Raw genomic sequence first — 26596 nt, 5'->3', positions numbered from 1 at the left:
AGTCCCGCATCGGGCTCTCTGCTCAGTGGGGAGCCTGCTTCCTCCTCTCTCTCTCTGCCTGCCTCTCTGCCTACTTGTGATCTCTCTCTGTCGAATAAATAAATAAAATCTTTAATAAATAAATAAAATACAAAATAGTTTGGAAGTGAGTTTTCTCAACTTGTACCTTGCCACCAAGTTTCAAATCCCAGCTTTACTACTTACCAGTTCTGTGCACTTGAGAAAGTTCTTCATCCATGTTGTATCCCAATCTCCTCATCTATAAAATGAGTACCGTAGTTGTGCCTACCTCATAAGGTTTTGGAAGGATTGCATGAGTTACTACATGTGAAACATTTGGAACAACACCTGGTACGGCCTCATTCCCTATTTTGTGTTAACATTACTACTTCTACTACTCTTACTAATACTACTAAGCTATTATTAACAAAATCTGGGGGGTGGATGGGTGGGTGGATACTGGGGGGAACATGTGGGATAAGGTTCTGGGGAATTCCCTTTCACCCTGGGGCTTTGACTCTGCCCCTTGATGCTTGCCTCTGGGGCAGAAGCAGTGGGCCTGCAGGTGGGGTGGTGAGTCGGAGAACAGCAGCTCTCTCCTGGGTTCAAGGCTGTTCAAGCGCAGAGGAACATTCAGTCACTGCTCACCACAGTTAAGAACTTAGCTCATGCTCCATTATACTATGTGTCTGGCTCTAAAACATAGCTTAAAATAAGGAATGGAGACTGGGAAAGAAACATGTGTGGGAGCATAGCCACGTGGAAAAACTCAGGGGAGGGCAGATCTGGTCCCGGAACTAAGTATCTGAGAGCTGGCATGCATTTAGTTTTTGACTTAGCCAAATCTCAACGTCCTCATCTGTAAAATGGAACCAAGCATAATGGAACCATAAAATGGACCCTACTCGCAAGGGTCACCAAGAGCACAGGCAATAACACATGTAATGTGTTTGTCTTACTGACAAATGTAAGAGTTCAAATGAGCTAGGATTTTAAAGTGATTCCAAGGGGGCACAAAAGTGAAGCGTGACTTTTCTCCCTCATCCCCACCCCTGAGTCCCTATTCATTTCTCCTTTCACCCTGTTTTTCCTCTTGGCATTTTTTTTTTTTTTTTTTTTTTTTTTTGGACACAGAGAGAGAGAGAGAGATCACAAGCAGGCAGAGGGGCAGACAGAGTGAGAGAGAGAAGCAGGCTCTGTGCCAAGCAGAGAGCCTGACTCGGGGCTCGATCCCAAGACCCTGAGATCATGACCTGAGCCAAAGGCAGAGGCTTAACCCACTGAGCCACCCAGGAGCCCCCCTCTTGGCTTTTTTGTGTTTCCTTTTATAACCATGGTCTTCTACTAAGAGAATCAATATTCAGGGAGTTCATTAATAATCATAACTGTTCAAAAATAATTTTAGCATTCTTCATGAATTTTAATACTTTTAGGAGGAGGCTATAAGTAATTGCTAATTTACAGTCTAAATTTTGTGCTTTAATGCATATACTTAAAATCTGCCCATACTGTATGTATAGAGCTAATAGAGAATAGATCTAAAACATAGTCATTGTTCTGGAATTGCAAGCAACTTTAAAAAAAATCCCCAATGTGAGGGACTATGAAGTCCCTTAGTATAAGTATTCGGTTTTTTTATTTAGTGTTTTTATTTTATATTTATTTGATGTTTACAAGAAAGTAAAAGGTCAGGGAGATGAACCAGGCAAGGTTGTGTAGCCTTGCCCACTTATAACTGATTATAAAACAGTTTTCACTGCCGTGTATTAGAAAGATAGTCTCATTAGTGCAAAAGTAAAGATCACTGTGAAATATTACCCAGTGTTGAATTTTTCCTTCCACGCTCCTGTCATTTTCATGTGGTAAGATCAAGTTTGGAGATTCCTACCTGACTTCCCTACTTGCATAACTCCACCAGCAACGTCTTCTAACTGCTGCTGGAGAGACAAGGGATCAGAAGGGTTGTCTGGAAAATGGCTTGACGAGGCTTCAGAAAAAGCAAGTGCGAGCAATCAATGAAGCACATTTCATCGGAGCAACTAGGCAATCTAGGAGCGTTGGTGGAGAATTAAAAAGCAGGTCGAAGTCCTGTGACTTCACTGATGATGCTCCAAACATTCTTGGCTTCCTAGCCAGTACCGACAGCGCCGTCCTCCTTTTGATTCCAGCATGAGTGAGGGTGCGGACTCCACTGCTCTGCATTCAGGCTGTTCTTCCACCGGCGGTGCCCTGCTTTTGTAATGCAAATGGAAGGCACAAAGTGTCTCTTTGATAATGTGCAGTCAAAAGACAAAAAAGCATTCACTGAAACAGTAAAACTAATTCATAAAGCTGAAAGACAATAGGGAAGCATGATGGATTTTTTTTAAAGGAAAAAAAGTATCCTAGATCAATGTAATTGTCACAGTGTAAGCTATTCATAGCCAATGCATAAGGGGAAAATGGCTGCAAGTTTATTTAAAGTGGGAGAAGTTTTCGTAGGCAAGAAAAAATTTACACTAAACAAATATAAATATATTTGACTAGCAAGTTTCTGCTTGTCTTCTGAGAGGTCCGATATAAGGCTAGTTATTTAACTTGAGATCCACGATATTCCCTTAGTGTCCAAAAAATCTGTAGAAGTTTGCAAAGAACCCGGAGATCTAATGGTTAAAAGCCATATGGTAGCTTTTTTTTTTTTTTTTTTTTTAACTTTAAAGGGGAGTATCTATCTCTCCATCACATACCAGAGTTTAGCTCAAGGTCAACTTATATTAATGCATTAAACTTAGCTGTGGAGGAGGCAGAGGGCTGGAGGAAGAAGGATAAAAGAAGTTCCGAAATTGTTCTTCCAACATATTCAGCCAAGCAACAGAACATTGCCTTGATAAGGGATATATTGGACAGTTGCCATAATTCCTCCTGTTAGATCAGCTCCCACGGTACCTATTCCCATACCTTTTAAAGTATAGCATGTAACATTTTGCTTGAAAATTGCTTCCACCTCTATTGCTTTGTTATAGCTGTTTTGCAGTTTCGGTATAGAGGCAGTTCTGTGTCACAAGAAATTACTAATCTGAGGCTTGAGAAGGGGCAGCGTAGCCTTCCATTATCTCACCAGTGAGCTCTGTACAGGATTATTTTCAAATTTTCTGCTGCCATTACAATGTGCTGTTAGAGTGGGCAAGGCAGGGAGGGAGGGAACGTTATTGAAACTTGGTTACCAGGGTAGATAAGATAAAGTTCATCACTGTCTTGGCATCCACATTTGCAGCCAGGGGTGGAAAATTTGATGAAAGGCGTACATTTGGTCAAGGATATCGTTAAGATATAAGACTGGACATTTTCCATCTGTGTGTACTGAAGAGTTTTTTTCTTTGGCCATGGATGCTCATCAGAAACAGTCTCCTTGATTGTTTAAGTAAATAAGTTTTCTTCCCATGTACTGTGAACTTGTAAATACCGGATACCTGACCTCAGCACCCGCCTCCCGTACCAACCTCAGGAAATAAAATTGGAATTGTGCAGAGATAACTTTCTTTAGCACGTTGCCATTTTCTTTCTGTCGCCTTCTATTCTTTGGTGCTGATAAAATGACAGTCCCGACTTCACTTTTATGTAGGCTATTTTTAGATTTTCTTCAGACATTCTTTAACCATTTCTCTCACGCAGGCCACATACTCCAGGGATCATTTTATTCTTTGATGGGGTTATTAAGCAATCACTGCCTTACTAGGTCATTACTAGAAGTCGCACTTCAGAGCCAGAAACACAGGAAGAGGGACAAACGTTTCTCTTTCAGCAGGAGACTTATCCCGGGGAAGGAGAAGTCAGGGCGTTGATTACAGAAATCAGGATGATCGGGCTGCGAGTTATTCCCTGTGGTTGGGGTTCCCTTGCCCCCAAGCCGCTGCTTTTCCCATGGAGTCCAGCATCCCTTCTCTCCCAGCGGAGCCAGCCTCATGCGTGTGTGCAGGTTTAGTGCTGGAAGGGAGGGTCAGCTTTACCCTGACATAATCACCCTTTTATGGCTCTCACTCATTCCTGAGGTGTTAATGCAGATCAAATGGGAAACACTCGGGAAAGAAGGCTTGGAGCTACTGCCCGCCTCGCTGTCCCGTCTCAATCGTTAATTCTGATTTTAAGATCTAAAGGTAATTTTGTTTGCTCTCTTAATGCGTTGCAGTTCTCCCAGTGGCCCCTGCATATCCTTTCTCAAATTCCCATCTTGATCAATTGTTTGCAAATAATTAAGCTTTTAAGAGATAATGGCATGAGGCTAATGTACACAACAAAGGCGAGGTCTCCTGTCACTACCTATTGGACTGTGGTCAAATTTGCTTTGATATCCCAAAGTGATTAGGTTGATTGGTGTAGCTGGCAAGGGCAACTCATCTTCCCTTCATAAGAACCTCCTGATCTTCCTTAAAGCGGTGTCCTTGCCATGAATAGCAGAGGTGTTCTGGAGAAGGGCAAGGGGTGACCTAGGTTCTTGGTTGCAGTGGTTAGAAGGAAGTTCCCATTCTCTTCCTCAAATGGCACTTCTCTTTATCTCTTTTGTAAAATGATGTCTACCTTTGCCCCTCTAATGGCCTCCCCAGCCCTGCGGGCAAAACACAACAGGATTTCGAATGTTTTTACAGCAGCCTTGCTCTTGGCATGTTGGGTTTTTGTCAAGTCAGTTTTTTTTTTTAAAGTCTACAAAGGAATAACTCATACTGTCCACAAAAAGCTTATTTAGGAAAGATGCATAGGATTTAAGATATTTAAAGATACTGGATTTCAGTTAAAAGCTTGCTTCTTTGTGAATTTTTGGCTGACTGTGGATTAGCTACCTGAAGTCATGGCTTTTATGTGATTCTAGCAATTATGGTTGGGTGTGTGTGTGTGTGTGTGTGTGTGTGTGTGTGTGTGTGTTTTCTGGGAATTAAAAGTTTGTGGGACATGCAGGCCAAGAACTATGAGAAAAAGAAAAAAAATTCATCTCCCTGCCATAGACAAAGGTTTAGGGAGTTTTGTTGACACCTTTTCCTCCCCCGCCACCTCCAACAATGACCAGATTATTATGACATTTAATTTCATCCGGGCTCATTCATTTTTATTAAAAAAAATATATCCTGAATGACTGAAAATTGTTTAATGGAGACAGAGTGCTGGGTCTTCATAGCTTGAGGCTGCCTAGCAATTATGCTGCATGAAATTAGACACAGTTTGTTCCAATTACTTAAAATCAGATCACATGAAAAGTGACAGAAGGAAAAAAGGCTGGAACTTTCTCATTTTATGATATTTAAATTATGAAATCAGAAACTGTGTGATGTGAAGAAACAACCTAAATTTGCACTGAAATTTTGAGGGCCATCGATTGCTCTTTGAAGCTGTAATAATTCAGGTAATTTTAATGACCAGAGAGAATTTTCCTGACACCACCTGCATAAATAAAATGTGAGTTCCATTTGCTTTGTAAGAATGGTTGTAAAACTTACTCATAAACAGGCATGCAAAAATACTCTTGAAAACACAGCACAAATAAATGACTGTGACCATTCTCAATTTTCAAAGTAACTAAAGGAAGGTAAATGGCATAAATATTAATTTTTATCCAGTTCTGGTCATCATATTAAGACACAACTAACAAGACAGGGCAAAAGGTATTGCCATCTGGCTATAGTGAAGAGAGACTGGTGACATATTTATTAATTCTATTGAATATCCCTGAGCTTTCCACAGGACCTAAAAAACCATAAGCAAATTACAAAAGATTGGAGATGACTTGCGTACACGGGTCTACAGCTTTATATGGCAAGGAGTGCCAACCGCTTGGATGCCAAAATTTGTGTTTTTCAAAATCAGGCTTAGAATATGTAAGAATTGCAAGCCTGGGTAACCTTTAACTTTGATGGATCCTAAATTTCACATGACAAAATTGAGGATTCGAAAAATTGTCCCGTGTTTGGGACATAATCATTGAGCGGCAGCATAATTTATACAATCTAATAGGGTCGTGTGTATCTTATATACAATCCTTTGACTCGTGTAGACATAGAATTTCTATATACCAAACCCAAATTCAGTATCTGTTCATAGGATAAGAGGTTCGTGTGGCAGGAGCGTTGTGCGGCAGGAGCTAGGTTTTTTTTTTTTTTTTAAAGATTTTATTTATTTATTTGACAGAGAGAGATCACAAGTAGGCAGAGAGCAGACAGAGAGAGAGAGGAAGGGAAGCAGGACCCCTGCCGAGCAGAGAGCCCGATGCGGTACTCGATCCCAGGACCCTGAGATCATGACCTGAGCCGAAGGCAGCGGCTTAACCCACTGAGCCACCCAGGTGCCCAGGAGCTAGGTTTTTTAACCTTAGGGAGGAGAACTGCTTTTTTTTTTTTTTTTTTTTTTTTTTTGGACAGACAGAGATCACAAACAGAGAGGCAGGCAGAGAGAGAGAGGGAAGCAGGCTCCCTCTAAGCAGAGAGCCTGATGTGGGGCTTGATCCCAGGACCCTGGGATCATGACCTGAGCCGAAGGCAGAGGCTTTTAACCCACTGAGCCACCCAGGTGCTCCAGGAGAACTGCTTTTAACTCATGAGATTGTGCCTGGGATGCCTGGCATTATTTTGCGTAGGGGGATTGTAACCTATGATCTTAGCCTATTAGGAAGTTTACTTACTGTTACTTGAGAAGAATGGGTTGACATCACTGTTGCGAATGAAGTCAGGAAAGTAGCCTTGTGGATCTCTAATCGGGTCGTTTATCCCTTCTGTGGGCTGTTGAAAGAAACTTTATTATATGTTTCCATGTTGCATCTGAGTGGAGAGTATCTGTGTGTCGTGACAGGACGGAGCCTCCTTCTCGCTTCACAGATATTTACTGAACTCCTGTTGTGTGCCTGACTGGGCTTTGAGAATGGTGAAGGAGAAAGTCATGGACTTTGGAGTTGTTAGGTGAGTGAGAGGAGGCGCACCCGCAGGAGGCAGTTCATCAGGGCAGGTGTATCGGAGAGCCATGCTTTGCCATTAGGGAAGAAGGGAAAGCCTGATGTGAGAACAGTAAGGCAGGCTGCTGGACAAATGGGTAGGTGAGGCTTGGCCTTTGGGCTGAGATGAGAAAGTGACCCTGGAGGGTCAAGGTTGGTGTGTCGGAAGAACAAAAAGGAGGACTGTGTGGCTGGACAGAGGGGTAGGACGAGGGTGAAGAGAAGGCCACCACGTCTGAGAGATGGGCAGAGCTGGATGGTGGCATGCCTTACAGGCCATAGGAAGCAGTCTGGAGGTTTTGGAGCAAGAACAAGAATGAAGATTCTAAGAGGTGTTTGGAACATCCCTTGTCATGGTGAGGCTTTGACACTGGAAGGGAAGCAGGAAATATCACAGAGTCTTGTGGCTGCTGACCATGTCTTTCCCTAGCCAGTTTCCTCACCTGTAAGACAGGAGGGACGATAGATTCCATTTATGTCCCTCAAAGGGATATAATGGGGATTAATCACCATCCTGTCTGTAATATACTTGGAGCTCTTTAGAGAAAGGCACTATATTCTATGAAAGCGAAGCCTTATTCTAATTGTGTATTTATTGATTAAGTGACAATCAAAGACAATGCTTATGGGAAAAATTGCTACATCTCTGCTCTCCGCAAACGAATCCCACGTGTACAGATATAGAACATATTTAAACTTACATATAAGAGCATTAAAGTGGTCATTAACGAGCCTTCTTAGCATCTAATCAGACATTATTAATGAGATTAAAAGCTATGTTAATTAACATTCAATAGACCAGAATTTACTTTCCAATGGCACAGATAGTTAAATTGAGAGTTGAGGGTGCCCTTTCTCATTCATAAGGGAATAGAGCGTTGACTGGCAGAACAATTCTTATCTTGGGAGAATTTATTGGGATGCAGTGTTTCAAGCTGGTTAGTGTGTCCACAGATAGATACCATGTCCCAGGATTTAGAAATGTGTATTCAGATTTAGATATAGTTCATTACCGGACAAAAAGTGCTTGTGCCAAAACTAATTTCAGTAGAATTCCAAACATTCTTTCAAGAGGGTATGAATTTCATTTTATTATCTAATCCTGTAATACTTTTTTATCCACTCTAACTCATGAAGAACATGGCCGGGCTTGTTCTTAGCATGCAAAATATGCTGGTCTTTGACCTTGTATTGGCCTGTGTTCAGAATTCCAGCATGTGTTGACATTCAGATATGGAAACCAACTTCGGTTGAATGTCATTTGTTTGCGTTACAGAAGAGCTACAATGATTACTGGTTAAAAAAAAAATACACCCTCTTTAATTTTGATATCCGCATCTGGCACTATGGTGTTTTGGGGGGAAATATGTCATGCTAGCAAAGTGTTTAACCGCTGGGGACCTGAACTAAGGTGGTTGGTCCAAATGGTTCAGCTTTAGAAGTCCATGGTTCTATGAAAGTATTACGTCAAGGTGATACGCTTTCATATCATCAAAAAGAGCTTGTCCTTATTTTAATCCTATAAAGTACAGTGAAGATCATACTAAACTTTCTGTGTTTGCAACAAATAAACCTTTAAAGGATAAACTCAGTATCAAGGTTCTGCAAGTATCCTAAGTAGCTATTTATACACTTCACTAATCTTTGTAATTGGCTTGTCTTTTACTGCCATTAATTAGATGATGTAGTATTCCATTAATAAGAGTGACACACCTCAGCATTTTTACCTTTAATTATAGACTTCACTAGACACTTAGGCTATTGACAAAATAGCCTAAATATTGCCTGATCTACACACATTTTTTTTTTTTACACAGAGCGTATGTATTTATTATTGAATCTGTAGCCCCTAGCTTTGCACCTGACACGTGATACGCACTACACTATCTGCCCCAAATATATGTGCGCACATCTATCTCGTTTGTTCTCTTTCAGCACCCTTACCCTTCTGAAGAACAGAAAAAGCAGCTGGCACAAGACACGGGACTCACCATCCTACAAGTGAACAATTGGTAAGTAATTTGGCTTTGTGATTACTCACAATCTGCTTCCCGCTCTGGCCACCTGCAGCTACTGTTCTGCATTGAGAAGACACACCCAGTTGTTGCTGTTTCCCCTGATGGCTCGTGGATCCAAAGTGAAAATAAAAGGTTGACTGATAGGTGAGAGCACATGCTAGTATGGAAACCACCGCCCCCCAGCATTGCATTGTTTTCCATTGCCTTTTAAATGGACAGATTTTAGGTGTGGTATTAATGTTTAGTTCATGTTCATTGTGGTTCCATAAATGGCTCCTCCCACCACCCCGAGGATAACTGATAGAGCAGTATCATCCTGTTTTCTATGGAACAAGAAGATCCACTGTCACATACGAATAACCAGTGATTTTGCTAGGGCTGAGCATTCAAGGATAGTCTCCCGTTTCCTCCTTCCTCCCATCAATGGAAAAAGAGAAATTATTTATGTTTCCACTTTGAAGCTATTCAAAACCTGCTGTATCTCTGGCCTGTGCAATACTGTTTCTAAATAAATGTGTGAATTCCTGATTTGGGGGAAGCTGAGATTCCATACCGAGTACCGGCCAACAATATTCTGACAATGTGCAGCGGTATGGTAACGAGGCTTTGGGAAAGTATGATTTATTACCCTTTGTGAGTGTGCTGAAAGCCAGGTTCATGTAATCACCCAGAGCTAGTGTCATATTTGAAGGGTATCGAAATCCAATATCCTCTCAAACTAAGTGTATCTAATTAATTATCCTAATATTTTTAGATTAGTGTTTATGATGGGAAACCTTATCCTCTTTGAAGTAAAATCCAGAAAAGGCCCACAGCCTGGTTGGGGAAAGGGGAGAACTGGGAATGCCAGTTTGCAGACAGAAGTATTTCTTTCTGTTCAATAAGTGTCAAAGATTAATATTGCAGAATCTCTGATTACATGGCCTAATCCATTTTGGTGAATAAATTTGTTCTTGATGTCCATTGCACCTACATTAACAGACCCTTCTCTGTTAGAGAGCCTGGGAGCCTTTGGGAGAGATTCCAGATATATTAAAGCCCATTACAGAAAATGTAATTTCTGTCAATATAATCCCATGTATTCTTCAATTTAGTATTTTAGAGATAACAAGCTACTTACAATATATTTGCCTTTGGAGGATTAATTTACAAAGTGCACTATCTGCAAGACACAGACAGACTCACATAAGCATTGCTTGTAAGGGTTATCAATTTCTATGACCTTACCGCAGCCTTGGGAGATCAATTTTTGCAGCCCTTTAGTCAGGTAGATGGGGAGCCAACGGAAGCCGTACTCTACCGAAATGTGTTGCTAGGAGTGTGTCCCTGCCTAGGGTTTTTGTTTGCCTAGTCGTGCCTGCTATTGTATCTTAATTTCCAAGACTGTTGATACTATATATTTGAACTTGGGCTTCAGGTCCTCGTGGGCAACGTTTATAGAGTAGACCTTCAATTTTGCATGCATGTCTGAATTCAGATGCATTTTCAAGGTTAAACCGATGATGTAATTTTAATACAACAGAGGCTGCACAATGTTATGTCCCTGGGAAACGTTCCCCTTTTGAGGGCCAAGGAGTGGCAGGGCGAACTCTAATTAAGGAAGGCGAAAGCACGGCCACTCAGGTGATCTGTCACACACGCCATCTCTCTTCCTCTGCAGTGTCATTAGCAAACGCTCTCTACAGACATTGTCACCAGAGAACGCATCCCGAGACAACTTGCCCGCCACAGGTGGGCGAACTCCAGGGTTATTTCCCCGTGGCTGCATGGATAGGCAGGCATGCCTGGGACACCGAACAGTAGGCAGTTGTCACTTTCCCAGATTCTATGCGGTGACCCCAAAGTGATTTCCTCAGTTATGCAAGTAGAGGAGGAAAGAGGGATCTTTAAAAAGTTCTAATACTTTTCAGAGTTCTATGCGGACTTCCTGTCCACCTCACACCGACACTCAGTGGTGCACAGATACCTAAACACGTCACTTCTGGTTCCGCGGGCTGTGAACACTGTTGTGTTCTCCACGGGCCCTGCGACTCTGCCTGTTTCTCCCGACTCCTGTGCGCAGTCCCAGGTGGCTTTGGCTCGCGCTTCATTGTTTGGGACTTGGCAACTCTTTCAGCTCTGACAACTCTGTGGTAGAGAATTTCCCTCAAGTAAATAAAAATTGTCAGAGAGATTGTTTCTCCTGAGCTTGGTGAATAATGACATCCCCGTGTTCGAGTTGAGACTCTAAGGGTTTCTTAATTTTCTTCCAAGCTGATAATAGATTTTTTTTGGCTTTGAGTAGGAAGTAGGTTGCAAAAATGGGGAAACCCAGATGGTATTGTATGAAAACCGAAGATGTCAGAGCAGCTTGAATTGTGGCCTCCTTGAAGACTAAAAGCAGCATAACCACTAAAGGCTTTTCATTTTACTTTACCATAATACAGCATTACACAAAGCTTTCTTGAGAGCTTGTAAACGTTTTTTCCTGTATTGAGCATCAAGCCCAAGTTCCTTCTTTCTGGAAATCCTAATTAAAAGAAAATCCTCATTAGTATTTTAACATTTCCCCTTCACTTCATTTAGCCACAACATTAAAAAATGGGTGTCTTCCCTCTTGGATTTCTTAAAACTTGTTAACACACATGTACATTTTGTACGAACTATGAGTCACTGTTGAAGAGATTTAACAAAATGCTGAAGGGCAGGTTGGGTGTAGATCAGTCGTAATTATTGGCAGCAGCATCGTGTATCGAAATGCACAATATGAAAGTAAAAAATATAAACTCATCTAGTTGTGAGCTTGTCTTAGAAATGCTGGCCGATGCAGCTTTCAGTTAGGTTTTGACTGAAACCTAGATGAGCCAAGTTTGGTGTGTTGCAATGGCTCTTTTCATCCCGTCACTGAACTGATGTCCCCTCTCTCTAATTGCCATGAGTGATACAAACTCCCTGTCTTGGCTAGCCGAGGCCAAAGCAGATGGGATCTGGGGAGAGAGGAGACAATAGGGAGAATTTAAATGGAAAACAACAAGACAGATTTGATTAATTAAAAGAAAATTTGGAATAAAAGAAATAACTCTTGTAACTCTTATGTTTGATCCACGTGTCAGGATGAAAACAGGGAGGAAGCATCTTAAAATGGTTGCTATTAGTGCTTATAGGTACTGGGCCCAGGGATGGAATGTGAAATTTATTAGATGAGACATTGTAGGACAAATCTCCGCCAACAGATTTTTTTTTGAGAATTGAAGCAATGAGGCAAATAATTTGGGTGAAAATATTTTTACGTTAATTGTAGAAGTATCTGAGGCAACTTCATGTTTTTCAAAAATCAACTTCCCTAACTCGTTGCCTAAACATTTATTTCTCTCTAGCATGCCATGGTAGACCTAGACTTCAAAGCACAGTAATTTTTAAAATATAATATGTGCTAAACATTCACGTATTCTTCTTACTTTGCTTTCTCCTTCCCAATTATGATTTGATCCCTACAGGAGAACTAATAGCATTTGGGACTTTTGCCTTTTTGTTTTTCCATTGTTGTTGTGGCTGTGAAAATTACTTCTGTAACGTCAACCACGAAAACACATTACTACCATGTTGAATGTTTTAGTCATTTAAGCAGAAACTTCTTAAATTTTGAGATGGTTATTTAGATCTTTAATTATTTAGGTAGAACTTGAAAGAAAACACATACACACACTCATACACACACAGAGTCAATAGTTGGTTCTTTTTTTCTCCTGAATACACCAACTTAATTTTTTTTATTTGGAAATGCGGGTGTAGAATGGCCTTCCTCCTATGTTTTCACAGCAGTGCTGCAGAGCTGGGCCTTCCATTTGAGGCAGACTTGTGCCTGTGGTTGTGCGTTACTTGCTGGATGCCTCAACGACATTCTGCCTCAGCGGAGTTCTAGCCTAGGGTGTATTGAATAAATTTTACAGTTTCTTTGTTTACTACTACTCATCCAAACACTTTCCCATCAAGTCCTAATGTTAAATGATTATTTCTTTATGCTCTGAGAAGGCAATATGGAACTTAGGTGCAAAGTATATAGTGTATGTGAAATGTGGTCTGTATGTGGAAAGAAAAATCACTCTCCCCATCAGTGGGGTGCATAAAATTCCAGGGAGCATCCTAACATCTGAGGTGACACTTTTTACAGAACTATCACAGCTCTACCATTCTCAGGTTTAGTACATAGACCAGATTTTCCTAGTTACCTCATTTACTGCCTTCAAAACTGCAGAGCATTCAGGCATCTCTTCCCATTTATTACCAGTGGTGGTGGTGGGGGAGTATGTTATCCTTAGAGATTTATGCCACTGGCAGGTAAAAATGTAAACTTATTTTTTAAAAAATGGGATCTCCCTTATAATAAACAGATTCAACTGTTAAAGGTCAGGTTTCTTTCTGAGTTATGGCAATAATGTAGCAAATACTTTTATAAGTAATCAAAGATTCTATAAATATAGGTACCTGTGTAGATGTAAATGTTAAAACATTCACAAATTATCCTTTCAACTTCTGTGATCTAAAAATCAATAAGGGGTCACAGGGTTTCATAGAATTGCTCTGCTTTTTCTTCCAACATAATTTAATAATACATTTTACAGATGTTGTTTAAACATTAGGCACAGATTGTTTTGTCAATAAAGCTAAACAGAGGCATGACACAAAAGCAAGGAAAACAGATGTAAAAAACAGTGCAAGAAGCACTGGGTCATTTGTTTGCTATTCAACTGCAAAATGAAAGTGCAGGGTGTATAGTGATTTTCCTGGCCTAGAAATCACCTAGGGATGGAACAACTTCACACACAAAAGATAATTTTATTAAGCAGGTGGTTTGACTTTTTCCCTTGAGGATTTCAGTGTAACCTACATCTAAGGTAGACTTCCTAATTGATCAGTGGAGTAACAGGTGCAATGTTCTCAAAAGAAGGAAGAGAAGCAGGAGAAACAGAAGTAGGCTGACTCTCCAGCATCTTTCAGAGTGGGTTGTTGTTCTCCAAGCCGCGGTTAATTGCTATGCTTTTCACCTTGAGTGTCAATTCCAATAATATTACTTTTACGGGTGCTGACTGTGGGCTTAGATTATAGCAATCAGTAATACTCACTAGATAAAATACTGTCTAGTTGCTCATAAGAAAAATATTGAAATCAGTCAAAAAAAATGTTTAGCTTGCATATTGCCTGAGACAGAACTGGCATGGTGCCAGGCAGGCAGGGTATTATTAGGAAAGCTGAGCAAATAGCTCGCAGGGAAAAGAGCTGTGAATTTAGAAACCTTCAGGTATTGTCATGTCAGAGAGTTTTAGGAGTTCAACAGGGATGCTGCTTTTGTCTGCAGATTCTAAAAATTTCCAGCAAACAGTCCTCTTTGAAAATGACTCTGCAGTCTGTTAAGTATACTTTGTTGTAAGTTTGACACAATGAGTTTACTCAGAGCTCCCCTCCACCTTCATGTGTGAAATCACGCCCTGAATCCCACGAAAGGCGGAAAGGGGTCCCGGAGGACTCGGTGTCAGGCCACCGTGCAGGTCAGAAAACCCTGCCCCTTCCACCATGGGGCCCTAAGTCTCCCTGAGAAAAGAAATAGGAAAATATGGGACGAAGGAAGATGGATTCGAAAGTCCAAATACCGTTCGGTATTACTGCTGTTTCTCCTCCAGCCCGCAAAGACAGTTTCTGAGTTTTCCAGGACAACACAGGAGTGTGATACCCGAAGTTGGGGGTGGGGGTGGGGGGTCTGTCAATCTGGGCAAGTACTTCAGGATCCCGTGGGGCTAGGGTTCAAGTGAGGCCCAGGGCAGAGCGCGTGGGGAGGCCGATGTATCCAGCGGGAGCCCGGCGTTTCTGAATGTCTGTGATCCCTTTCAAGGCTGTGAAACCAGTGGTTCGTGGTTGACTTTGAACAAGTCCTGAATGCAGCAGGACTTGTTTCGAGTCCTCATCAAGCTAGATTTGTTGTTTTCGGTGTCTTGGCACAGTGGTCTGGTCAGAGAAGTGGAAGCAGCTCCCTGTGTGTCATGCATGCTGGCAGGACCGGATTCACACTCACCTGCAGACAGCGTGGGGAGAGGCTAACGGGTCAAGGGAGAATAGCCGGCACCCACAGGTGGCTAAGGAGCCCACTCTCCTGTGAGCCTCCTGACAACATACAGTTTACACAGGGCCAGTGAGGGAGGCAACATGCAAGAGAAAGAACACATTGAGCCCAAATGTTTTGGCTGTCTTCCCCACTCCTCACCAGTTAGACCTGTGTCCTTGGTAGAGTCATTCTGTCTCCCGGGGCAGCAGCTCCCGCTGCTGAAATGAACAGGGAGGACCCACTAGTGGGACTTCACACCTCTTCCAGCTCTCCTGTTCTAGACGGTGTGATCACTGCGAACCAAAGAGAAGCAAGGCGATTGCTCTGAACCTGCCTCTGATCCCAGCTTTACACGGAGTGAGAAAAAACCCAGGTCCTCTGATAGAGAGACAAACGGGGAAATTAATTTAAAAAGTTGCTACTTTCCTTCATCTTAAACAAGCAAATCAAGCACTGTAAAGTAAAAACTGGATGAAATTAAACATTATCATACGACATGAAAAACATGTGTGCTGTCATTTTAGGATTCATAATAAAGATAAATCAGTTGTTTTTAGCAGTGTGCTATGAGTCTGTGAAGGGCATGACAGATAATAGGCTTGAAATTTCTGAAGTTATTGTACAGCAAAATTTGTTTTTTCCTCAGGCGTTCAATCTTTTTCTCTGGTAATTTTGTACATGACAAACTTTTTAGTGGGTGCATTAATAATCTATAAGTAATGGGTTGTCAGGTGTCAGTTAGATAAGATTAAAAGACTGTTTAAGCATTATCCATTTGCTTCTTTGCATGAGTTTTATAGGTCAGGAGAAATAACTTTTTGAGTTGTGGTTGTATGTGCCTGGTGCACCCCCACCCCCCATCCGGCCCCCCATTTGGCTCTGCTCCAAGTATGCATGGAAGAACTGTATTACATGACATAAATCCTACATGTAGGAACAGATCGGAAACTCACACTATGTGAATCAAGGGGACAAATGTCTCAGCTGTCTTCTGTAAACTTGTTTCAGTGTTTCAAACGTTACTCTTTATCTTCTCAAAGGCAACTCTGTAAGGGGAAAGGGCCTCAGCTGAGAGGGACCCTGAAGCCTTAGATATTCCGAGTTTCCTAGCAAGTCAGGTTTAGGTCTATTCTTGTCAAATCTGTCTTAAGTGTGTTTACATACAGTTTGCCTTTCTGGTATTTTCTGCTTGCACAGACCTGATCTCCACCTATTTTGTGTCAACAGTTTCTGAGGCTGGTGCTGGGTGATTAACCAGTGAGCGCCGAAGCCCCACCGAGCTGTGCCCACAGAGACCCCTCTCCTCTCCTACCTCATCATCTTGCTTCAGGTTGCACCCACCTAAAACAAACAGCGTTTCTGAGTGGTTAAAAAATCCGCCTGAAATATTTTTAAAAATGGGGCAAATGTCGGCTCTGGGTTGAATAAACGATTTTCTCAAAAATGGAGTGAAGCCAGGGTTGGGGGGTGCAGGGGAGGAAACGTTTCTGAGGGTAAACGTTCTCTTGGATTCGGCCCACATCGCTCCAGTGTGTGAACACACTCAGAGTTTTGCGTGGATGCCTACATTTTTGTGTTGCTTCTTTCTTAATTTTTAAGGGGGAAAGGGAATATTAAAAAACCAACCAGCCACACAAACAGTGACCTCCAACAGCACGGATGCTTGTATCTTTGGGAAAAGAGGGCTCTCCCTTTCACGGCCCTGTGTAGTCATTGATATTTTTCTTTTTATTTCCGTTCTTATGAAGCTTTTAAGCCCGACCCATTAGCATGGGAAATAATGAATGCTATCTGGCTCTTGACACCTGAACAATAACAAATAAACAAAAAAACCTTAATCTGTTGCCATTCTTGAGAGCTCTTCTTTTCCTCTTTACCCTCTTAACCAATGTGACTAAAGGACCTAATGCCTCACAAGATTAGATCTGATCATTGAAGAAGGGAAAAAAAAAACATTTGCTTTCCCGAACGCAACTTTTTCAGGCCGATGGGGATTATCAGTCTTGGGTTCTAAATGTGATTTAGCACAAAAATGAATTTCCTGTCATTGGGGAGATCTGGCTTACTATTGATAACATCGCTCTATTTTAAGAATCGTATAATGCACAATGATTAAAAATATGTATATTTATGTTTTCTGGTACTTTCTACCCTGGAATGCTGATTTGAATGTAAATCAGTCATTTTGAGTGTTGTTGTCCACTTGCAGGGTTTGTTGGCCTATATCCCTTGAACATCTGCTGTGGTTGACTTTATTTGATCCCTAGATTGGGTCGGAGTTCATATGTGCTTGGAAAGGGCAGAGAGTAGGGGATGTTGAAAAAGCTAATGGAAAGAATCCTACATGTCCAAAGATGTCAGATCTCAGCTCCCACGGCTGGTCACCTGGCAGTCCAGTCCCATTTGCAGATAGGAAAGTACAATAGGTTATGGCAGAGATTCCCATCCTTGGGGCCCAGTGGGGGCGGAGAGGGACTGGGGGCCAGAAAAGGCATATCAGAATCATTTTGAGTGAATGTAGTATAAAAAAGCCTATTGCGAATTAACTTTTAATTTTAGTCATGCTCTCTCTTTTAAGATTCCAAATCACACAGGGCTATGAGATTTTGAAGATCACCACAAAGGAGCATGGATTAAAATTTTAGGAACATCACGCTGTAGAATGTCAGAGCCCAAGTCCTGGATGGGATTTAAACGCACCATTTGACAGATGGGGCTCAGGGCTTTATAATGTGCTGCTAATGAGAGGCAAGAATGGGGCTGGCTCCTTGTTCAGCACCTCTTCTGTGCTTCCCTTATGCATTTATTATTAACAGATTTATTGAGATATAATTCACATACCATGAAATTTGCCCATTTAAAGTGTACAGTTCAGTGGTTTTTAGTATATTCACAGATACTGTGCGACCATCACCATAGTCACTTTTAGAACATTTTTATCATCTGAGAAAGAAACCCTGTAGGGGCACCTGGGTGGCTCAGATGGTTAAGCGTCTGACTTTTGATTTTGGTTCAGATCATGATCTCGGGGTGGTGAGATCAAGCCCCTATATCAGGCTCCTTGCTGGGCGGGGAGTCTGCCCAAGATTCTCTCCCCCTCCCATTCTCTTCCACTGCCCCTCCCCCCACTTTCTCTCTCTCTCAAAAAATCTTTAATATATATATGTTATATATGTATGTATATAAAGAAACATTTTGCCTTTTAGCTATTACTCCTCCCGTAGTTCCATCCCCCACTCTCTGTCTCTATAGCTCTGCTGATTCAGACATTTCCCATAAAGGTAATCACTGTAAACATGTGGCCTTTTGGGACTGGCTTAAGCTTTCACTTACCATTATTGTATTCAAGGTTCATGAATGTAGCAGATAGCAATACTACATTCTTCTTTATGGCTGAAGAATGTTCCTTTGGACAGACCACATTTTGTTTATCCATTCATCAGTTGCTGGGCATTTGGGCTGTGCCCACCTTTTGTGGCCATAAGCGTTTGTGTGTGTGTGTGCTTGTACCATTAGGTATTTTTTAAGAATCAAAATGACAATATCTCAACAGATTCTTGTTTTTGGTTTTAAATTTGCAAGGCTCTTTTCATAGACATTAACTCATGTGGTCATCACGGTTCCAGCACCTCAACACTACTATGATCTCAGAGAAGCGAGCGTCAGTTTTCCCACTCAATTCTCACACCCTTCTCCCTAGATGCCACTCTGACTCTCCCTATTCTTGGCCAGTGTTTTGACTGTAATTGTGATGAGTGATATTGTTCAAAGAAAAGGATAGCCACTCAAGTGAAACACCCAGTCTCCAGATTTCCTCAGTGTGACTTAGGTGACCGTAAGCATTTCCCCAAGATTTGACAAGTTCCAAGAGGAGGTCATTTTAATTAGTTTACTGCCTTCATATGAAAAATCTTGTCATATACCTCAACTGAGAGATTTTTGCCTTTAAGTATAATTGGTATAATTGGTTCCATTTGCATTTAAGATCTGTGGATTATATTTTGATATCCATTACATAGAACTCTGGTTTCAAACTTTATGAATTGAAACAAGTTACAGTGAACCTTCTAAGGGATAGAGACAGGCCTCTATTCCAGTCAAGCTTTATTGTGCCATTCTGCAGTCTAACCTGTGACCAGGTGAAAGAAATCAAGCTAAATCTTCAAATCTCCTTCCTTGGCACTCCCTTGGAGTGGAGACTCCAGGCCTGGGACATTTTTGGCTAGTGATGGCTTGGGGAGCTGAAGTCACTAAAGAAGTGATCCTCCAGAAAGGAAGGAGCTCAGAGACACTCCATAAGGGGTACTGGGATTCTGTGACCCCTTATGCATGCCAGGGCTGGTCACTATTTTCACACAAGAGGGTTGCAATTCCAATCATGTGGGGGAAGTTTTACATGGAAAAAAAAAAAGTGCATATTTGATCCTTAGAGTGTCCATATACCCCAACTGCCTGACATATTCATGGTTTATGCCTGTTGTCCAGCATAATTATTAATAGTATCCATGTACTCTTGAAAGTGTCCAATCTTAAACGATACATTGTGTGGTCATCCTGTTTATAATGGAAATTGGCAGAACATTAAGAACTGTTTTAAGTAAACATATTTATTCTGTAATGTTCAAGGGATGCCTAGTTAAATGCAATTTTATTTACTTTTTGTAAATATGGAAAAGTTAGAATTTACCCCAAAAATTGTTCAGCTTAAACCAAAGAGACACCCATCTATTCATTGAAGATATTATTGATTTTATTATACCTACTTAGCTTTTTCAATAATGTAAGAGGTTTTGTTAGCCTAGATTTCTCTAATGCTTGTTCATTGTGCCAATAATCATTTTAATTCCATATCCCTTAAGCATTTGTCTTATATTTGTGTAGTTATAGGAACTCAAATTTGGCATATTGTCACATTTAAGTAAATATTACATAAATACCATTTTATTACATATGCTTTATATCAATGGATACTTAAGATATTTTTAACTGTTGGGCATTTCTAATGCTAGTTCTGGCAAGATAGTCCCATAATTTATTCCACTGGGTTTGGAGCTTAGTGCTTTAGTGATCTAGAAAGTCATGGTTAGTAGCAGAAGAAATAGAGATCAGCCACTAAAGGAGTACCCCGTCCCCACTTTAAATTCAGGTCAGACTAAAGGATATAGCAAACTTATATTTTTCTATTTTTAAAAAAATATTGTATTTATTTATTTGACAGAGAGCGACACACTGAGAGAGGGAACACAAGCAGGGCGAGTAGGAGAGGGAGAAGCAAGCTTCCCTCTGAGCAGGGAGCCTGATGTGGGACTCGATCCTATGACCCTGAGATCATGACCCGAGCCAAAGGCAGATGCTTAGTGACTGAGCCACCCAGGGGTCCCAACTTATATTTTTTTTAGAATAAAAAATCATTTTATAATTTGCTTTCAATGAAAACTTCCCATTAACATATAATGAAGTGATGAAATATTTGAAAGTAATTTCAACACTTAATACATGGGTTTGTTATTACTTTGCATTATAATTTTCAGATAATTAGTGATTTTTTTCACTAGTTGCTTTGAAGAAAATTTTATATGTGATTAACTTCCTCAGTGGTCTGAGACAACTTCAGCTCTTTCTAGAGTAGTTTGACAAATACTCGCGTCACTGCTAGAGAAAGGGAATCTCCTCAGACTGCTGATTGATGGGCTTATTGTGATTGGAGGAAATTTCAATAATCTGTTCCTAGAATGGATGGGGAGCAGAACATGTGCTCCCTTCTCCCCTCCTGTCCACTCCCCTCTCCTACCCTCAGACACACAGATGATGGATTGCAGTCCTGGAACTGTTGGATCCGGAGGAGGTTGGGAAACTGGAAAAAGTTGCCAGAAACATGATTTCATAAGGTTTGACTTGAGATTGAGTCAACTTTCTTGAGTGTCTTAAAATCGTGTTTTAAGAAATTATATTTCACAAAGAAAAGGACTGTGTAAGGCTTGGACCCTGAAGACTGCCAGTTACGGATCATTAAATTCAATAAGTAAATGTAAATCTGAAATGAAGAAATACAACAAAAGATTTTGAAGTAGATTTTTGTTTGGAAGAACAAAGAGTTATTTGAGAGATAGCTAGAACTCATTCCCTTTAGGGTTTGTTTATAAAACAGGCCTTCGAGTTATTAGGAAATGCGGACTTTAAAAATATAAAGCAACACAGTATATGTAGTTTTATTTAGATGATTGTGATAAAGTTGAAAGAAATACTAGGAAGGAAATTCATGGAATAGAATAAGAAGAAAAAGAATAAAATTCAGGAGTTCGGCAACTAGCTTCCAGTGTGAAATTTTATTTTTAAAAAATTTTCACTATTCTTAATTTTATAAAAATATTTGTAGAGAATACCTAAATGAAGTATGTATAGATTAAATATTATACTTATTTGCTATTTATTTTTAAGTGATAAGGAATAGTGCATGTAGAAATCACTGGTATTCTTAAGAATGCATGGTATAAATTTTTACTAAGTATGTACATAGATATTCCTAATACCTAACTATTAATTAAAGATGACTATAATTAATACTTTATTTAACGGATAGTATAAATATAGAAGGCGTCTTTACTAACATATCTTGCTATTTAATGAAATCTTCTGTTTAATAGTAAGTTGATAATTTTAGCTCCTTGGGCATAGGAGGGTATCGTAAAATGATATTTCTCCATACTTAAATGGGTAGCTACCTTTGTGCTGACTATTCACTAAGCCTTGTTGGCAAGAGACACTGTGGGGATGACGGAGAGTCCTGTCGTTTAGAAACAATGGCGTTTTGGTTTTACTTGGCTCACTGAGTTGGCTGTGACATGCTAAAGTCACACGGTGGGCTGCCCTCAGTCATCAGTAAACTAGTAGGTGGTAAACACTGAGGAAGAGAAGGTGAAAATGCTCTTTCTGAAGGGGAGCATGTTATTTTTCCTTAGCATTGTTAGCATGACAGAGAACTTACAAGGAAGACAAAGGGCATAAGAGTAAAGGAAAAGGGCAAGGCTATGTGGAAAATGTTGTCTGTGGTACCGGGAAAATGTACCCTGTGTTTGGTTCTAGTGGATGCCCACTGTGATCTCGCCATCCTTCCTGGTTCTCACAAAGAGGAAACTAAACTTAGCCATCCAGTTTTGTGGGAAGGAACCAGGGCATGGAGTGGAGGATAAGCTAAAGGGCAAAGGTTAACTTCAGAAAGCTGTTCTACCAGATCTTAGTCAGAAAACTATTCAGGTGTCTAAAGATGGTGAATGAAAAAAGACAGGTAGAATTAGCAGAATGGCAAACAAAACAAAACCAAAACACAAAACTTTAAAGTATGATGATAAATAAGCAGGTTGGGGGCAAGGAGAAGAAAGAATGAAGAAAAACTTCCTGTATTTCTTTTTCGCATAACTCAGGATTCATCTCCCATTCTCCTTGTCTGGTTCCTATTTTAAAAATGCAAAGAATTAAAATTCAATTTTGAGCTGATCCCATGTCTCAGAATTTTTAAGATTTTGCAACCCTTTCAACCTCCCATTCCCTCTTAGTATGGCTCTAGTCCTAAACAAATAACTGGGTAAAAACTGTTTATGTTGACATGGAATGAAGCTATAAGGCCAATCCATTTTGTTTGCCATCCCTGGTAAAACACCTTGTTTTGAGAAAGGGGATAGTTTGGTCACAGGAAGAAATTCTGATCCATGATGCAGTGAAAAAAGGAAAGATAAGAATTCTTTCCCTAATTCAGTCTTTTACCACCTACAGGGTGTCCAGTTCTAAAAAAGTACTTCACAAAAGAACATTGTTTTCAAAGCAAAATAGGATCTATAAAAAAATATATATGTTGATGTTTGGGATATAATATGGAAAGGCAACAGGATGTTTCCCAACCTTACACCCAACTAAAATACATTGTATATCTGACAGTGTACATCTAAGTCTCAAGGCCTATAATGTTTGGACATCAATTGTTTAAAAAAAAAAAACCCTCCTCTTACAACTTTAAACTAACAGACTTTTTAAAGAGGGCTTATTAATATGGAAAAGACTAAAGGTTGTGTATATTTCATGGATCTATTTTGTCTTAAACTGTTTTGTTGTTGTTGGAGAATAGATTTTTTTTTATTGGACGTTCGGATTGGAATTTTATCATTCTCGTTTTCTTTTCTCTTCAAAAACATTGTTTCTTCTTATGTTAAAGTTCTAATATATATTTATGTATTCACACATAAATATAGATATATATTTGAACACACACACCACATATGAGCTTAAAATAACGTTTTACTGATGCTTCTCGAAATGAGTGTTTTAAGAAGGGAATATGTTCATGTAAGTTTACATAAAAATAAACCTAAAGGTCTTTTTTTTTTTTTTTTGATTCAGCATTTAGAAAGTTCTTGATAATCTAGAATCTTCCACAATGGAAAGTAAAGGATTCTGTCACAAAAGCAGGGAGGATGAGATGCAAGGTCAAAGGGCATTTTAGAAACAAACAGCTGGACCAGTTTATTTAAACAGATACAGGGATGGGGGAACTGACCTCTGTTTGACTTATAGTGGGAGGAGCAAGAATGTCATTTTATTACTTTGCCCAGAAGGAAAATGTTTTTGTATCTGAATTCACCCCGAAGCCATCTAAACACATGGCTTTGCTGTATGTAGCATAATTCCAAAGAGAGTATATAGAAGCCAGTCTAGGATAAAATACACTAAATAGAACCAAATGTTGAGATGGTTTTAAAATCGAAGAGTTGATATTGTTTCAAAATATAAAATCTTTTGCCATTTACTTAGTTACTTTCAGATAAAGATGTCTGCCATGACCCTAGATAATATTATCAGTGTTTTATGTAAGTATAGGAAGCATAATCCAATAAGATTCTGAGAGTTTACTCTGTGCTATATATGTATCGATAATATTCATTATATGCAGCAATTGTTTTAAATTCGCTTTCAAAAGTGAGAAGTTCTCAGCATATTACTAATGTGGTCAGTTTGGACAAAGTGATGAGGGGTTCTGAGATTTTCAGCTTTTTAAATTTTTATTTTATTAAATGCATGGATTCTCACCTTTATATCTACATATCCTATAGGTAGCCTATGTCTGTGTTGTCAATAGCAAGAAATGGCAATTGCCACCAAAAGGGAAGAAAGTAGCACCTGGTACCTGAGGCCCCTTAGCTAAAAGGCTGTGATGAGGTATGCCCTCTCTACATGGGGACCAGAGCAAGTGTGGACTAATTGCTTTTAATGATGTCCTCTGAAGACCTTTAGAGGCACACAGACAAACCTCTCAATATACTGAGCAGTGGGTATGGCCCAAGTGGTGAGTAGACTCAAAACCCAAGAAGAACTTTCATTCTAGAAGGAACATGTTAAGAATCAAGGATGTTTGCTGTGCCTGGGTGGCTCAGTTGCTTAAGAATCTGACTCCTGACTTTGGCTCAGGTCATGATCTCAGGGTGGTGAGATGGAGCCCTCATTGGGCTTTGTGCTGGGCGTGGAACCCGCTTAAGATTCTCTCTCCTTCTCCCTCTGCCCCTCTGCTCTGTGCTCTCTCTCTCTCAAAACAAACAAGCAAGAAAAGGAATCATGGATGTTAAACCTGGGGAGAAGCCTATGGCACATGATGCATGATGGCTATAGTTTAAATATTTGAAGGCCATCCTGAAGAAGTAAGATTAGAATTGTTTAAGTTCCCCCAAGGAGTTGTCCTGGTGAAAGGATTTCAGATCGAGTAATGCAGAACCTTCTCACAGTCACCTTCCATAGCTGGAGTACACTTTCAGGTGAGGTAGCAAGTGCTTTATTAGAAACAAACCAGCAGAGGCTACCTATCTGTTTGGTGGGGATATCAGAGAGATGATCCATGTCAGTGACCAACCCAGGTGACAGTGAAAGCCCTTTTCAAACCTGAGGTTTAGTTTTTCTATGATTCCTTGGGTTTAATAGTCATAGATTCAAGCCTGAGTTGGTTATTATGAGCTGGTCTTTGGAAATCTGAAAGTATGAGTGTGAAGGAAGCAAGCTTTGGAATACAGATAAGTCACTGAATCTTCTGATGCACAGCCTTATCTTTGTCCATATGCACGAACAGTACAGTCATCAAAATTCCCAGTCTACAAAGTGTTCAGTCATGCTTATTTCCAGACTCAACAGTAGGGTTGTTGCCAGTGGTGACTGGCTCAAAACCAGCTCATTCTTGGATATCTATTTCGTTCAGAATATTCTAGATGAGTGACACAGTAGTGGCCAGGCTCTTGTCAGGATGTTGGGGGAAGTGGTGTTCACTACCATTTGCCAGCCGTGTGTCATTCAGCAAGTTATTAACATCCCATGTGACCTCAAAGAAGTCACTTAATTTCTCTGAGCCTCGGCTTCTCGTCTGTTAAAAAGTGTCCTTCCCATTTTTAGATGAATAGTATAAATCATACCCACAAAATAATGTGTTTTTAAAGGGACTTTTAAAAAATGTTACCAGATTTCCTTTCCTCTAAAAGCCTGCAGATGATAAGCAGTACCATAGATAAAGAGCTGGTTTTTTGCTCTTTTACCTATGTTAGTTACTATGAAAATTACTTTTGGTATATGTGGAATATTAATATTAAATAATTTTCTAATTGGTCATGCAGTGAAGGCAGCTAATGAAAAAGCAGATTTTTTTTTCATTTTAATTGGTTATTTCACATGGTGTTTGTGCTACACCTGTGCTTATAATGAGAATGGAGAATTAATCTAACCTTCTGCTCACATGATTCCAATTTTCATGGTTTATACAAGATAATGATAACCTGATTTGCAACACAATTTGTTGTAGATCTATGTTTTAAATATTTTTATTAGCCAGTCGGGGACTTCATATACAAGAACTGTTAGAATATATATTGCCAATAAGAGTTAACACTAATGGTGCCCTTTTAGATTCCAGTTTCATTATTGACTTTAATTACTTTTTGGATAATAAAAGAACTTAAGGATATAGGATATTGAGAATCTTAAAATGTCGTGAAGCATGTATTTTTTTTTTCAAGATTTTTATTTATTTATTTGATAGAGAGAGAGAGAGAGAGAGATCACAAGTAGGCAGAGCAGCAGGCACAGAGGCGGGGGAAGCAGGCTCCCCACTAAGCAGAGAGCCCAGTGCAGGGCTCGATCCCAGGTCCCTGAGATCATGACCTGGGCTGAAGGCAGAGGTTTAACCCACTGAGCCACCCAGGCATCCCTGAAGCATGTATTTTATTTTATTTTATTTTTTTAAACCTGTCCCTCTCTGTTTAGTGATTTTTTAAAAAAACTATTTTCCTTCCTGAATGGACAGACTTACAAACTAGAATGCATACTGGACTGTGGGCCCTTTAATCATTATTAAACTTTTCATTGTGTTTTTTTTTATGTGCTGTTCATGTTCTATCTATTCAAATCTGAGTTGATAACTAAAAGCACTTTACTTTTTCAGAATCTAATATGTCCAACTCATTTTCTGTATTTGACATGTAATTCTTAGCATTACACAATACAAATGGATCTTAAGAGTTAGAAATTTCA

The 26596-nt window shown here is 40.1% G+C and overlaps 1 protein-coding gene across 2 annotated transcripts in view; it reads left to right on the top strand.

Moving 5' to 3' along the window:
• The window catches only part of MEIS1 (Meis homeobox 1), a 133471-nt gene that overhangs the window by 100670 nt on the left and 6205 nt on the right, over window positions 1-26596 (top strand). For both annotated transcript variants that reach the window (XM_059405957.1, XM_059405959.1), the window contains exon 9: window positions 8885-8961. In XM_059405957.1, the coding sequence (XP_059261940.1) occupies window positions 8885-8961 (77 nt within the window). The remainder of the gene's footprint in view (window positions 1-8884; window positions 8962-26596) is intronic.

The sequence above is a fragment of the Mustela nigripes genome, chromosome 7 (genome assembly GCF_022355385.1).
Source record: "Mustela nigripes isolate SB6536 chromosome 7, MUSNIG.SB6536, whole genome shotgun sequence".
Taxonomy (NCBI): Eukaryota; Metazoa; Chordata; class Mammalia; order Carnivora; family Mustelidae; genus Mustela; species Mustela nigripes.
The sequence above is the reverse complement of the archived record's forward strand: the minus strand, read 5'-3'. Positions and strand labels throughout refer to the sequence as shown.